This window comes from Camelus ferus, chromosome 21 (assembly GCF_009834535.1).
Source record: "Camelus ferus isolate YT-003-E chromosome 21, BCGSAC_Cfer_1.0, whole genome shotgun sequence".
NCBI lineage: Eukaryota > Metazoa > Chordata > Mammalia > Artiodactyla > Camelidae > Camelus > Camelus ferus.
This window is the reverse complement of record NC_045716.1, coordinates 21,564,832-21,580,107: the sequence shown is the minus strand read 5'-3', so window position 1 is coordinate 21,580,107 and position 15,276 is coordinate 21,564,832. Positions and strand designations below refer to the sequence as shown.

Here is a 15,276-nt window from a genome sequence, read left to right as displayed (position 1 = left end):
AGCAAAACATAATGGATTTCAGTGCTGAGAATTAGCCTGCTCCTTTAATTGGAAATATTTATCGCCAAAAGCAATGCTGAGACTGGCTGATTCTGTCCTCTCATTTACTCATTAGTCAAGAAAAAAAAATTTAACTGAATGCCTACCATGTGCCAGCTACTGGGGATACAATACATTGACAAGCAAGAGTCCTGCGTTTGAGGAGTTTAGCAGAGGACAAGCGTTAATCAAATAATCACATTAATAAATATTTAATTACAAACTCAGAAATGCTCTGAAAGAAAAGGAACACTGTGTGTACCTGCGAGAAGTAGCGAGAAAGGAAGCAGGAGAAAAAGGCTCTGCTCTTTGAAAGTTTCAGTAAAGGAACTATAAAACATTTTTAAATTACAAAACTAACATCATAAGCATATTATAAGAAAATTGGAAAATAAAGAGGAAAAAAAATCAAGATTCCAACCCTTTTTGTCTTTTTGTTGTTGTTGACAGGGAAGTAATTGATTTTATTTATCTTTGATGGAGGTACTGGGGATTGAATCCAGGACCCTGTGCATGCGAGGTATGCACTCTACCACTGAACTATATCTTCCCCCGTTTTGACTTCTAATCTTATTTCCTGAGCATTTTTCCCCCTGATCCATTACTCAGGATCCATTGTCAAAAACATGTATAATAAAGTACAAGTTCATAGAAATAGGAAAAAATCCACTTACAGACAAACATTACTAATTCTGACATGTCTCCTTCCAATTTGTTTGAACTATCTGATGATTCCAGTCATGGTATGTATGTAATTTTGTATACTACTTTTTTCTAACACGATAATATAATAACACTGATAGTAAGTGTATCTTGGCACTCAAGATGCTTTGGGCCACAACTAACAGGAAACCAAATTCAACTTGGCTTAAACATTAGGAAAATGGATCAGTTCACTTAACTGGAAGTCCAAAGGCAGGTTTGGCTCCAGAGTTGACTTGGCAAAAGGTCACTAATACTATGAGGAGGCCATGTTCTTTCTGTGGGTCACTCTGATATGCTAGCTTCATCCTAAGGCTTTTATGATGTTAATAGAAGCACTTCCAGAGGGAAAGATGCGATCACTTCAGGGCCTCTCCCAGAAAAATAAGGTAAATTTTTCCCAGAAGCGGCTAGCTATTCTTTCCTCTAATCTTGCTGGTCCAAAATGTGCCACATGGTCATTTCTGAACCAGTCACAGGCAAGGAGGATGGGATTATCTTTAGGCCATTTAGGACTGCCCTGGAACTGACTATGGGAAGTGGGTGGATTCTTGAATAAAATGTCATTTCCTTTGGAAGGAGGCATTGAGTAGGCAACAAATAAAGAACATCACATAGTTTTCTACAGTACCTCTCACTCCAAGGTATCGTCTCCTGTGATCTTACTACAAACTCTCTGAGAAGAGTTGCCAACCTACCAAGTGCCTCACCCACTGACCTCACCCATCCCCTGTGAAAAGACAAGCAACCTAGTGCTTGGAGTCCTTTTTTAAATAATTCAAGAACAACATAAGTTTAGCCATAGGGCACAATTTTTCAGAAAGCTGAGAACATCTATTCTTATTCAGCATAAGTCTTACAAGATAGTAAACTGAAGAATATCCTAATTGCCTAATACTGTACCAGGTCAAATACACCTCTGAGCACCTCTAAGAAATGCTCAAAACTCTGCTTGGTGTTCAGGAGCAAACTCCTGAAGGAGACCTCAAAGCTCAGCAGGCCTAGGAATAGATGTGCTAACAGAAAAAGTTGCGTAAGAGCCTGATAACTCATTAGCTGCTCTTGTGTGCAAGTCTGGGGAGGTGGTAATTCACTTCAAAAATTATATTAAACCTCAATCTAGATGGGAGGATATAGCTCAGTGGTTGAGCGCATGCCTAGCATGCACAAGGTCCTGGCTTCAATCTCCAGTACCTCCATTAAAGATAGATAGATAGATAGATAGATAGATAGATAAATAAATAAATAAATAAATAAATAAATAAATAAATAAATAAATAAATAAAACCAACCCTAATCACTCCCCATCAAAAAAAATTTTTTAATTAAAAAAACCCCTCAATTTAGTTGAAAAGCTCTGACAAAGCCCTTAAAGAGGGACTCATTTTCTTTTTAAGCACTTTATACGTTTAAAACTCACTTAATCCTTCCAAAGACCCTGTTGGATACATGCTATTACTATTGTCATTTAACAGATGAGAAAACCAAAGTCCAGGGAGTTTAAACAACTTGTTCTAAGTTACACCGCTCATAAGCAAAGCACTCTGGATTCACCCTGTGGCATTCTGACTCCAGAAGCTCTATTTTCCTACCATCACTACAGGCGGAGACTTCAAGGAAAGAAGCAAACAAGTGCAGGCTACAGGAACTCATGTAAATCACCATGTGCCCATGCTCTTGATGCCAGTGTCTTCAACGATGTTTTAGAGGGCCACCTGCTACTGCATGAAACCGCACATTTTCCTAATTTACACTCACTCACGCCTAATCAGCCTCTTCTCGGGCATTTTTCCAAACTAACATTTAAACATTATTGTTTACCAGGGAATTGAAATTCCCACTTGTCCCTTACCCGTTTTTACTCTTCTACCAGTTGATTTGATCAAATTTCATGTGAGATCTTGCACTTAAGGATTATAGGTGCCCAAAGAACAGAACTGAGACTCCAAGAGCTATGCGCTTCTTTTCATTCACTGTTGAATTCCCAACACCCTAGATAAATTCTTGGTTTGCAGCAGGCACTCAATAAAGGTTTGTTGAATAAAGGCACACAGGCAGGCAGCAAAGTATTGTCTAGGGAGCAGACCTAAAGCAAACACAAAAGCCTTTGCCTCTTCTTCCTATTTGCTCTGAGTTGAAGTTTCAAAAGAACTTTTGGTCTAGAGTTGTTTTGTTTGTTACTGTTTTTTTGGTGGTGGTGGATGTATATTAGCTGCAACCAGACCCACATACTGGCTTGAGGAGTCTAAGGATACAAAAATAAGAGTGGTCACAATGTTTTGGGTGGGACTGTGCAAGTTGTTTCTGACTAAACTGATGTGCATGCATGCCTTCCAGGCCAGTAGACATTTGTTGGATTACACTGTATTTGAGCACAAATTTGGACTGACCTGCATATAAACCGTAAGTTTCTCTGCTTCCACTCCCTCACCTACACACTTCTCTGCAAGGAAACTAAGGAAAGCATCTGGTGGGAGATATTTCTGGAGCTAAAGACTTTCTCCTGGCTCACAGCAAACTGTAATAAATTCTAGCAATAACCAGCTCTGGGAAGGGCAGGAAATGAGACATGTCCCCACCCCAGCAGCTTTTGTTCAAAAAATTGGGTGACTTAATGATATAATCATGTGTGCTGAGGAATGTATACACTGAACCAAAAGCTGCTCATCAAAGCTTTTTTTTTTTCTAAAGCAAGGACTATTAGACAAAGCTAAAATATTTCAGTAATTTTGTCACGAGGCCAACTTACGTTTAAAAGTTGATTGGGGATTTCAAAACATTAAGACCAACAGTCCTTTGTGCTCTCCATTGGTTTCCTTCATAACAAGGTATGAGTTTATTTTTCTTCTTGTCCCTGCAGCCAAAGCCCTTGTTTCCCTACTTATGAACTATACAATAGTTCCCTCTTATTGCTTACTCCCAGCTGCTCCCCATCCCCACACCATTCTACAGAGAGCCACAATTTTCCACACCTGTTAACTACAACCTATCACTACTTTGTACGGCCCTCCAATCATCTCCCAAGACACTTGGACATCCTCCAGGCCAGCGATTCCTAATCCCAGGAACGGCTGTGTGGCTACAATCAGAATCACCTGGAGAGGTTTTTGTTTTAATATAGATTCCTGGGTCCTAGCAGAGATCTAGCAAGTCAAAAATCTCCAGAGGTTAAGGTGAGAAAATGAGAAAAAAAAACAAAACAGCTCTCCAGCTGTTTCTGATCCAGAATAACTAGATATTGGAAATTATACACACTTCAGACTGGCCTCCATGGCTTTCCATCCAATTAGGCCTGCCCTGTTGGTCTCTTGCTGTATTCCAGCTCTTACCGTTTATCCCCAAGCTTGCTTCATGATACACATTCCACGTACAACACGGTATAGTCTTGACTTTCCCAGCCTCAAATCGTGCATTGAAGTTGTACTACAGATGAGATTCTTGACTTTTCTGTTGTTTCAAGTCACATTTCCCGTCCTTTGGAAAAATCTTTGTGGTCTAATTCCATTTACCAATTTAATCCTAGAATCTTGCAATGTATTCTTTTAACTAGTCAATGTACTATCTCAGTTTTTATGTTGCCTACTGAATGCCTTATCTTCCCAGTCAATTGTAAACACTCCCGCCGCTCCCCAGCAGAAACCATGCTAGGACTCCTTAGTTAGGTTAACTAACTCATTCTACCCTAAGGAAGCTGGCCACACCCAGGCCAGACCAACAGGACAGTGAAATGTGTCTGCGAGCCTCTGCAGACGGGTTGACTCACTTATGCTATCTGACCACATTTTCCTAAAAACTAAAATTCATCCTGGTTCCTCCAGGACATACTAGATCCTTCACTTCTAAATAGTGATGCCAATCAATTCAACTCAACTCATCACCAGAGGCTGTGCTTTCTGCAGACAAGCGTTAAGGCAGCTCTAGCTTTCTCCATAGGTATGGGTGCAGTCTAGCCAGACAGGTGAACAGCACACCGCTCAAACAGTTTAATAAAGCAAGGAAGAACAGCAACAGATTCATGTCCCCTTTCACTGAAAAAAGCTTGTCGAAACTTCTGAGTAAAGTACAAATATAGTTGCCATTTTCTTAATTTATTCTAATTCATGCTATACCTAATTATTTGACAGCAATTCTTGGTGCAGAGAAATCAAAGACAAAAATTAATTTGTGCAGTGAGAGCATTTAGAGATACTTTGAGGATAGGGTTAATAATTTTTTAAGTCAGAGATCGAGATTTCCAACTACTTCCCTGTACGGTTTTACCACCTGAGTTTCAGTTACAGTTGAGCTGATGAGATTATGAGAAGAAACATTTGAAAGTAAATTTTAACCTGAAGCTGAGCAAATCTGGGATTACTGCATCTCCAACATTTTCAGTATTTAAACCATCTGTTAGAGCCAAGTGCTCATCAAAGTTAACAAAGGCAACAGGGACTCCCAAAAAATGACTTCAAATTTCTCTGTCTTACCCTTCTCTAGATTGAATTTGGAAGAAGTGCAGCGTTACTAATTATTTGTCAAGAGCTTACTAAAATTGTATAAGGATTTTTTTTTCAGAAAAAAGATAAGCAATAAATATTAGGAATGAGGAATTTCAGAAATTACATCTTTGCTATTACCTCTTTATTATTCCATTCAGATTGAATTCAATCTCTCCTCAGTTTGCCTCCTTACCCATTCACTCTCAGAGGCAGTTCCACTGATCTGCCCCGGCCATGCTAATTCCTTCCTTTTCTGAATTCCTGTAACATTTGCAGTTTGAAGCATGTAATCTACTACTTTAAGATTAACCTCTAGTTGTTTTGGATATGCAAATTTTATCAAAGCTCCAGAACAGGGATATTTTATATCCCTTCAAATCCCTCACAGCGCTTAAAGCAAACAGGGCTTAGTGCACATAACTGTCCATAAATACTCTGACTGTAATTCCATTGCCCATCCTAACAGGTTACAGTAGAACATGGAATGCTCCTCCTCCATTACCCCTGTTTCAACAGTGGACCACACTGACAGCTACTGACCTACTCAATAAATGTTAAATAATGAGGACACAAAAGTACATTCCTTTTATGTCCAAGCTAAGTCCTCTGTACCAACACTGATGCCCATTTGAGTAGTGGAGATAAAAGCAATGACCTGCACGTTAAAAGAGTGATTCCTCATTCTCTCACATTTAGTATACATACTTGAAACAACTTTAATTAATCCTTGATCAGGTGGCAACTGTGCCGCCATTTTCAATATATGTTTTTCCTGTCTGCCCACCTGATAGGTAATCTCTTTTTAAAATTTTGCCTTGTCGGTCTGCCTCTCTCCTGAGATGCTAGGGTCTCAGCAGGGTCCCTCAGGCAGCAGTTCACTCTGGACTTCAAGCCCTCCCAATGGCCTGACCAAACACCAAGTGTCACTGGTCTACTGGTGTCTGCTGGCTCTGGGATAGTGGGTAGTGCTTGGGGTCAGGAACCAGAGCCAGGCAGTGCCTGGAGTTGGGACCCCACTGACTGCCACAGGGAGACTCTTCAGCAGTTGGACCACAGCACCTCCGCCTCCCTCCCCACCCCTTGACCTGGGCAAGCACTGAGGTAATGTCTTCAAATGAAGGAGCATTCCGTGGCATGCTCCCGAGCACCTGACATAGGTGTTCTGTATAGGGTGGGCGCTCAAAATTTTCTGAATCAGTATTTTCCAGAATATAAAATCACATGGTATTAAATTTTTTCTTAAAATGACCCTTGTGCAATGATTCCAAACATTTCTACCCACACATAGGTTAAGTAAAGGAGAAGCCCAGTAAATTGTTTAAAAGTTTTGTATTGTGTCATACAAACTGTCTTCATATACAAGTGCATAAGTGAAAAAATTTTTCTCTTGCCCTCCTCCCCAAACATCACAGTAGGCCAATTCTTGCTAATATGTCATGAAGTTAAAACACGTATCCCCTTTTGAATTCTTAACTGTTAATCCTAGACACCAGCTTCTAAATTTTGTAATTTACCAATCTGGTATGGACATGAACAGTTCCAGTGCTTTTCAACTTGTCCCTGAATTTTTCTCTCTTCAAAGTTCCAGGCAGTAATTGATTTTAATGCCCTCAAATTAGATAAAGCTGACTATTTAGAGCTTATAAATTATGTACACTATATGATCACTAAAAATAGAGCTATGACTTACACATATTATACCCCTCAAACTATTTAGCACCATGAATAGAATTCTCAATACTAATTTTTGGGCCAATTAATCCAATGATCAAATATATGACAGTGATAGTCTTAAAGACATTAATTTGTTATTTTTCTTATATATAATACAAATTCCCCCCTGTCTTACACATCTTTCTTTCTGGCAATGTTCTCTGCTGCCTTGACTATCCTGAATAATTACTGAGCTGTCAACTTCTTGCTTGATGCTAATAACAATTCCTCAGGTCATTAGTAATGAGAAGCTAAGGCATTAAACCTAATAGGCTCCAAGCTGGCTTAAATGTGGTGAAATACTGTTAAAATAGAATTGCACTGTATTTCTTTTCTAACTTCATGCTTCTCCAAAGGGCTATGGTTCCTGTAAGATTTTTGTCCTACATAGATTCAAATTCTGCATCTTTCACTTTTGGATGGGTTGAGTACCATAAAACATGATTTACTTGTTAGAAAAAACATTTCCCAGAGTTTCAAAAGGGACCACTACTCAGCTAAAAAAGTTATAACCATCACTTTTAAGCCCAGAATACCATATACCATTGATTGGAAGGAAAACACAACAACCCTGTCCTTCTATCTGTAAAAAAAATGGAAAACAGTAAGTTGAGCTGTGCACTTTTTAAGAAGTGCTACAAAAAGTCATGTTCTTAGAGTTTAAAGTGATCACAAACACTGCTTCAGTGACATTTAATGTTCAGCATATGCTATATTACTCTTAGCACTTCTGCCCTTAATCTCCACACGTAACAAGTTCAGGTCTCAAAATAACCCTGATTCTAAAAGAAAGAACTCACCACCAATATTTAAAGCTGATTCTTCCCAGGACGAAAGTTTCTTAACTATGCATAGTTACCAAAGTGATATTCTCTTACGCTAAGCTTTGTCAAGGCTCAGGCAACCCTGAGGTGAACTTAGCAAGGTCCTTGTAAATATCTTCAATGAGAAACTCAACATATGGGAATTTTAAAGCTTGAAGACTGGCTTATTAAACAGAAATGCTGCAGGCTTTCTCAGAACTCTGAGTCTGGTGATTGTCTACGTCAAGGAGGCACGTACACAGTTTTACTAACTCCTGATGTCTCTTCTGTATGGAAAATGCAGTCAGTCTGATGACAAAGGGCCTACAAAACATTTTGCCAGGCCAGGCTCTTCTAGAGAGCACAGGGAAGCTAAGGGAAAGCACTAGGAAGCAATTAATGTCAATGTATTGGTGTGTGCATCTCTAGGGAAAAAATAAACCTGTATAAGGCAATGGCTGTCCCAACCAAGGATTTAGATTAAACACGAGTTTAGTAATCCAGTAATGGTTCTCAAAAGAGTTTACCTTGGAAAGTAAAGAAAGGCAAAACCCTGAAAGGAAGAGTAAAATAACCTCACAGGAGAAAACTTCATTACGTTTTATATGCTTCTGTCTGTTCTCATCTGTCCTAGCGCATTTGGGTCAGATGTGTGCTTCTTACAAAAGACAGGCTCCTTCTGAGAATACTGTTTTGATCCTATCTGTTGCTAGCCAAGTTCCTGCAAAAACACAGCCTGATTTCCCCAATCTCATCACTCCATAATCTGCAACAGGAGTCAGTTCCATAGCTATTTGCTAAACTTTAGCACTGATGCCTTTAGAACTGACTGCCCTATATGATTTCTGTTCTGTCTCCAGGAAGTACAGCACGAATAGAAAAGACTGAGGTCCTTTCCTGGGACAGTCCCAGGAAATTGAAGTTGAAAGAGAACACAGAATAGTGCATGGCAAAAAATTCCTCTTGTGAGCTGAGTCAAACATACATGGTATACATATTCCCCTGGGTATAAAAAATTTCCATTAATTAATACCAGCAACAGAATCCCAAATGTTGAGATCAAGTTCTAATGTAACAATTTAAAAGTAGACAGTGCTCCACTGGGTTAATAACATCAGAATTAGCTAAGAGACAATATTTTAAATACCACATCATTGAAAACTCCTAGTGGGCATGTCCCTATCATCAGTTACTTTTAAAATAACGGTCATAACAGGAGAAAGAACAAGCACCATGCTCACTAGTGCAGGTTACTGGACTGCTCTGATTAAGCACTGCAGTTCAGATGGACACATCACAGCTTCCCTTCAAGTTACTGAATCTTTCTTCTTCCGGAATGGTGATTTTAGCCTCTTCCAGACACTGTTTTTGGGTTTAGACTTTTTCTCCATGGCCAGTACCGCCTCCTTTTCTTTCCTTCGTATCTCCCGCACAAGGGCGTGGAATACATCATCAATGTAGTAGCGGTACGCAGCAGATGTCTCAAAAAAGGGGCAGCTGAATTCTCGGGCCAAAGCCAATCCTTCTTCCTTGGTGACCTTTAAAAATGTAAACATGAGAAAATTTACAGTGCAAACCGTGGAAAACAATTACAACTGCCCGAACAAGTGAAGGGGCTTTCTTAACAGGAAGAGAGAGCTACACTCTGGAGGTGTCCAAGCAGAGTACAGTGCTACTTGTAACACTGGGAGACTCCTTCTGCCTTCAAATTATGTGATTACATTTCCAGTTTATATTAAAGATAATTTTTTGGAACAGGGAATAGCTATAGACATCAAATATACTATCTTAATTTTCTTCATACTTTTAATTTCAAGAAAGCAAGTCATAAGGCAAAGAGACGTATTTAAACTACAATACTGAAAACTATAAGCAACCCAAAATCAATATATCCAATTATTGCATATAGCATAATTTCTCCTACTTCTGGACATTTAGACTTCTTCTAATTTTTTGCTACCCTAAATAGCCTGGCAATGAACATTTTATATGTAAATCCCTGAAAAGCATTTTAAACAGGAATTAATTGAGAAGCACTATGAACCTAACTACTGTCAAACTACTTCTAAAAAGTTTGTACCATTCATTGCTTTCCCTAATAGTGATCAATGTGCCGGTTTCATTACTCTTTCAACTCTACACCAAACAGCGAAAAATTTTAAACATCACTGCTAACTTGAAGGGTATCGCCTATTCTAAAACCTTCTAAAACTTCTTATTCTCTTTCCAGGACTCATAATCTTCACCATCAGGAAACAGATCTTAAAGTCTATCCTAAGTTACTCCTTTTGCAGCATAAACAGATTTATTTCTGAGGTTTTAGGAAATGAACATTCTATGATCCTTCACTTAATGTGTATTCTATTTGTCATCTGATTATTACCTTGTAGATTTTGTCCTGTAAAATGATTCCTAAAAATCCAGATTTTATCCAAGAAAACAGCAAATTACGATAGATAGGGAGTTTTCAAGGTTAGGGAGAAGCTAATTTTATTTTTTTATTTACTTGTTTTCATTTATTAAAGTATAGTTGATTACAATGTTTCAGGTGTACAGCAAAGTGATTCAGTTATATACGTAACTACTACTTTTCAGATTCTTTCACATTATAGGTTATTACAAGATATTGAATATAGTTCCGTGTGCTATACAGTAGGTCCTGTTTATCTATGTTATATGGAGTAGAATGTATATTCTGTATCCTAGTTTATACTACCCCTTTCCCCTTTGGTAACCATGGGAAAAACTAACTTTAAATTTTCATTTTAAGGCAAAGAAGTCTATAAACAGACAAACAAGAATGACTAATCCCATAAGATTATACATCGCATTTTCCACTCTATCCTCACCTGTCTTAGCTGCTTTAGGTCAGACTTATTTCCCACAAGAACCACAGGGGTATCATCAGTGCGTCGAACTCGATAAATAAGCTGTTTAAACTCCCGAACTTCATGGAAACTTCGACGATCAGTGATAGAATAACAGATGATAAACCCTTCTCCTGCCCTCATATACTGATCCCGCATGGCTGTAAACTCTGCCTAGAGGGAAACAAGAATTATTAATGTATTGATGCAACCTAGAACTATATGCACATTAGCTACTTATTTCAGATTAAAGAAGAGACACGTTGGTTACCTGCTATCCTGAGTCAGAGTGCATGAAAAATTAAAAGAGATGAACCAGTGATCTTCTCTGTGTAAGTCTTCCCCTCCCCCTTACTAGAGCGAAAAGGCTTTTACTCATAGCATTTGGGGATTTAATACCTGTCCAGCTGTATCCAAAATGTCCAGATTGGCAGGCTCATCATCAATACGGATCCGGATTTTATAAGCATCTTCTACAGGAGGGAAGAAAGGTGTACTATAAACCCATTAAGTGCAGGAATATGCAATCTTACTTTGAAATTCATCTTATGGAGAAGTAGTTTACACATAAGTTCTTTAAGTGCCCTAATGTCTTCAGGAAGCTGCTAAAATCATTGAGTTATGCAGGATGCGTGTTCAACTAGTTTTTTTTTCCCCATAAGCTATGATGTAAGTTTATTCGGAGCTTATGCTTATAAGACTTCACCTACAATTCTAAGCTAAAAACGAACTGAGAGATTGTCTTTAAAAAATGTTACTCCAGAAAAGTAACTTTATCATTTATTAAAGTTATTAGCATTATCCTAAGTGATTTACATATATTAACTCATTCAATAGAGACAATAATCCAATGAGGTAGGTACTATTACCTTCACTTTACAGATAAAGAAAGTTAAACTCTAAAACATTAAATGTATTCTCCATATAACACAGTGTATTAATGGTTTAACCAGAATCAAAACCAAGGGCTACTTGACTCAAAAGCTGTATGTCCTTAACCATATGCTATATAGTTCCTCCTCATTTTTAATACTATAGGAAAAAGAAAAACCAGTTTACTATTTTCTAAAGAATCCATATTGTCATAATTTCTCCTTTATGAAAGCAAATTTCTTTATACATATTATGATAACCTTGGAAAACACAGTGAAGTAAAAAAAAAGAGAAAAACCCATTCAGTATTTCCATCATTCAAACAATTGCTGCTTATAGCCTGATGTATTTCCTTTAAACATTTTTTTCTTGAACTCTTCCTCAAAGATGAAGAGCCTACTAAATCAATGTATCTCAAACTAGGTCATGTATGATCCATTAGTATTAGTGAGTTGTGGATGAATTTAAGGGGTTAGGGCCAGCATTAAAATAAACAAGCAGAAATCTAAAATCAACGAGAAAATATGAGAGTGCAACACATGTAGTGAGGTAAATACAGGTTCATGGTATTTTAATTACACATACATATGTGCAAATGTATACATATGTGCTAATACACACACACATATATACTTACATGTGTACTGGTTACAATACAAAGTTTTTCTTCTCAGAGTTAGTAGCCAAAGTTTGAAACAAAATGCACTGAAGTGTAAGCTCAATGTGAGCAGACACCATATCTTTCTGCTCAGTACTGTACCCCCAGGGCCTACCATCATGCTTGGTACCTAACAGGAACTCCAGAGATAAAAGTATTTGCTCTTCAATCTGATAATATTGTCAAGAGAGTAGCTGACTGGGGAAAAGAAAATCACCTGATGAAAAAAATAACTCAGAGGACAAGTATATGAGTTTTACTTTAAAGAAAGGAAAAGATATTCCTGGAATTCCTAAATTAATTTTATTCCTAGAACTCTCACTATAGTGTGAATTCCTAAACAATATTCTGAATTAATATAGCATGAAAAAATAAGAACTGTTTCTATTTTCCCCAAGCCACAGAAGCAGCTACTATATAAAATGACCACATCCAAAGCTGGATTAACACAGAACACTCATTGGCTCTGTGGAAAAGAGCTGCAGAGGCCTGACCCAATAGAAATTTTTCTTAGAGACCCAAGATCATGACAACGTGTCACATCCTGAAAATACAAGTAATACAGCAGACCTCCTGTGCCCTCCCCTATCCCCATGACCATTTTTCTTTTATCCTGAGAGATAATTCCTTAAAGTCAAACCTGCATCCTTATGGCTCAGGAATGACAGTAACTTTCTTAGTGTTTATGGAGAACAGCAATTAAAAAAACCAAAACAAAATTACTTTTTACTCTCCAACAGTGTTCTACTAACAATAGAGCACTAAGGATTATAAGAGACCTGAAGGAAGAGCTTGCTATGTAATGAACCTGAGGTATACGGAAGTAAATGATGGGCGTCTGGTGGAACAAGTCCAGGCTCTGCATGTCTGGGATGTAAGAGTTCAGCAGGCTGGCTCTACTTGTTTTTCTGCTTCCTTTTGTGGAAGTTCAAACCAGCTGACTCACAGTTACAGAGACAGTCTCAAGTCAGACCCTTAGAGAAGTGACAGCAAAGGCTTCTGTTAAGTGGCTTCTAAACTTTTCCTTTAATCTGACAATACAGTACACCAACTATAAAAATATAACAAAGAAAGTGTCCCATTAGTGTTCAATAAAGGACAGACTAAGATGGGTTATGTACATACAGAATTAAGTTAGGAAAAAAAATTCATTTGTTTACCAACTGCCACCATACCCTTTGAAATAAATTTGAATTAGACATCAAAAAGACTAAAAATTTAAATGGTTTAAAATTGTTTCAAAAATTGTCATCAAGACACTTTTAGGGGGTTTATTTGGAAAACCTAAGTGATAATCTGACTTACCAATGGTGGGGTCGTGATCTTCTGGGAATCGATGGCTGATGAACTGCATGGTCATGGCTTCAAAAGAAGAAATGAAAGTTAGGATCCACACAAAGATGACCCAGAGAAAGAACTGTAATTATCAACACTTCATGATAGCCAGTCTCCCACTTGGTTTGGGTGGAGGACATTCGTTGTAAGCACTTTTCATTTTCATGTTTTGTAAAACGGAAGAAAAATGTCACCTACCACTTTTCCCTACACCGCCAGCACCCAGCATCACTAGTTTGTATTCCCGCGACAGCCCTGCAGGGCTGCTACAGCTACCAACTGGGCGAGTTCCTGAATCCATTGTCCTCTAGGAGCACCCTGGGGTGGCCCGCGGAAAAAGCACCTGGAAAGAAAGATGAAGATATTTAATCCAGGATGTTGACACCGTGACGACAGTCCTAGAGCCAGTGCCCTACCTTCCCATACTCTGGCCTATTACTCCTTCTCCCTTTCTGGTGTCCCTAAGAAATGCCACATCCTCACCTTTTCTCCAGGACAGCTCAGTCCTATGACATATCACAGGTTTTCCGAACTATTACTTTTCCCAGAAAGAATAAAAAGAGACAAAGAAATTTAGAATTTCTTTTCAGACTGAGGCAGCGGCACCGCAGGAAGGAGCCCACTGAGAAATCTGAGGTTTGGGAACCAAAGGAACACGGCCCCTTAGGCCGCAGGGGTCCTCTCACGCCCGCGGTACCCGGCGGTTCCGCCCCCTCCCCATTCCCCTCGAAGACAGCTCCCCTCCCCCAGATGCATCCCCGGCCCGCCATCAGGCCTCCCACCCTTCCGCTTCCCCAGCCAACTCCCCGCTGCTCGTACCCCTTGGGACGTGAAAGCCACGGCAGGGTCTGATCACCCACTTCGTCCTCCTCACTCGCGGCGAGGCTGTGGCACTGACCTGTGACCCCTCCCGTAGCCAGGGAAGATGGCGCCACCGGAGCCCGCGTCTCGGCGGGAGGGGCGGGGCCGCCCCGTGACGCCCGCGACTGGCCCTGCCCCCTCCGGGGAGGGCCATCTCCCCTCCAGGTCCTCAAACCCAGTTCCGCTCTAAAGGGCCCTGTGGGAGAGTACCAGACTGGGAAATGCACGTAAAGGCGTTAATACATCTATTTTACACGAATAGTCAAGGAAGGATGTGAAAATGGCCACACAGGGGGCCTCTAAAATAAGAACTTACGGCTGTTTGAGACAAAAAGACAAATTTGGCCACATGTAATCAAAGATCAGAAATTCTCAATGTTCTGGTCAGACTAATTACAGTTCTGCACACATTTTAAATGTATGTAAATGAAATACATGAAGATTAGTTTTTTGTTTTAGACAAATGTACTAACCTCCAGCAGGAAACGATAATTTAAGAGTTTTCAGGTGGATTAAAACTGAATTAAATACAGCAATAAATGAAGGACTATTACTATATTCACTTCTACTTTAGGAAGCATACACAGGCACTTGAAAGGAACTTTACAACTGGGAAATTATTCTGTTGAAACTTCTTCCTTTTTAAGCATGTTTTTCCAAGAATAATTTATATTTCCTTTAAAAATGTTTCATTCACTCAGTCCCGTTAATCATGTTCAATAAAGGAGGGCTAGAATATGAAAATGGAAAATATCCGACATAAAAATCCTTTACATTTTCATTTGGACTTTTAAGGGTTTACTTTGGAAAGTCATAAAACTCTTGGAACCATATGCAAACTTTTGGGTCCACGTATGTAGTTTTCTGATGGGGTTATCACTATGAGTAAAAAGGTTCATGAATTTTAGTGTATGGATGGGTTGTGGAAGAAAGAAAAGAGAAACCAC

The 15,276-nt window shown here is 39.0% G+C and overlaps 1 protein-coding gene across 2 annotated transcripts; it reads right to left on the bottom strand.

Annotated features, from left to right (window-relative positions):
• Window positions 1-4,813: 4,813 nt before the first annotated feature.
• Window positions 4,814-14,494, bottom strand: RIT1 (Ras like without CAAX 1). 2 transcript variants are annotated; one of them, XM_032464113.1, is made up of 6 exons: window positions 14,367-14,494; window positions 13,667-13,811; window positions 13,439-13,495; window positions 11,002-11,075; window positions 10,585-10,776; window positions 4,814-9,273 (listed from the first exon to the last, which is right to left on the bottom strand). In XM_032464113.1, the coding sequence occupies exons 2-6, from the start codon at window positions 13,767-13,769 to the stop codon at window positions 9,043-9,045; spliced, it is 657 nt and encodes a 218-aa protein (XP_032320004.1). In that variant the 5' UTR covers window positions 13,770-13,811; window positions 14,367-14,494; the 3' UTR covers window positions 4,814-9,042. The 2 variants fall into 2 exon arrangements, with proteins under 2 accessions (XP_032320004.1, XP_006174634.1); XM_006174572.3 differs by having other exon boundaries at window positions 14,288-14,445.
• Between the last annotated feature and the right edge of the window lie 782 nt (window positions 14,495-15,276).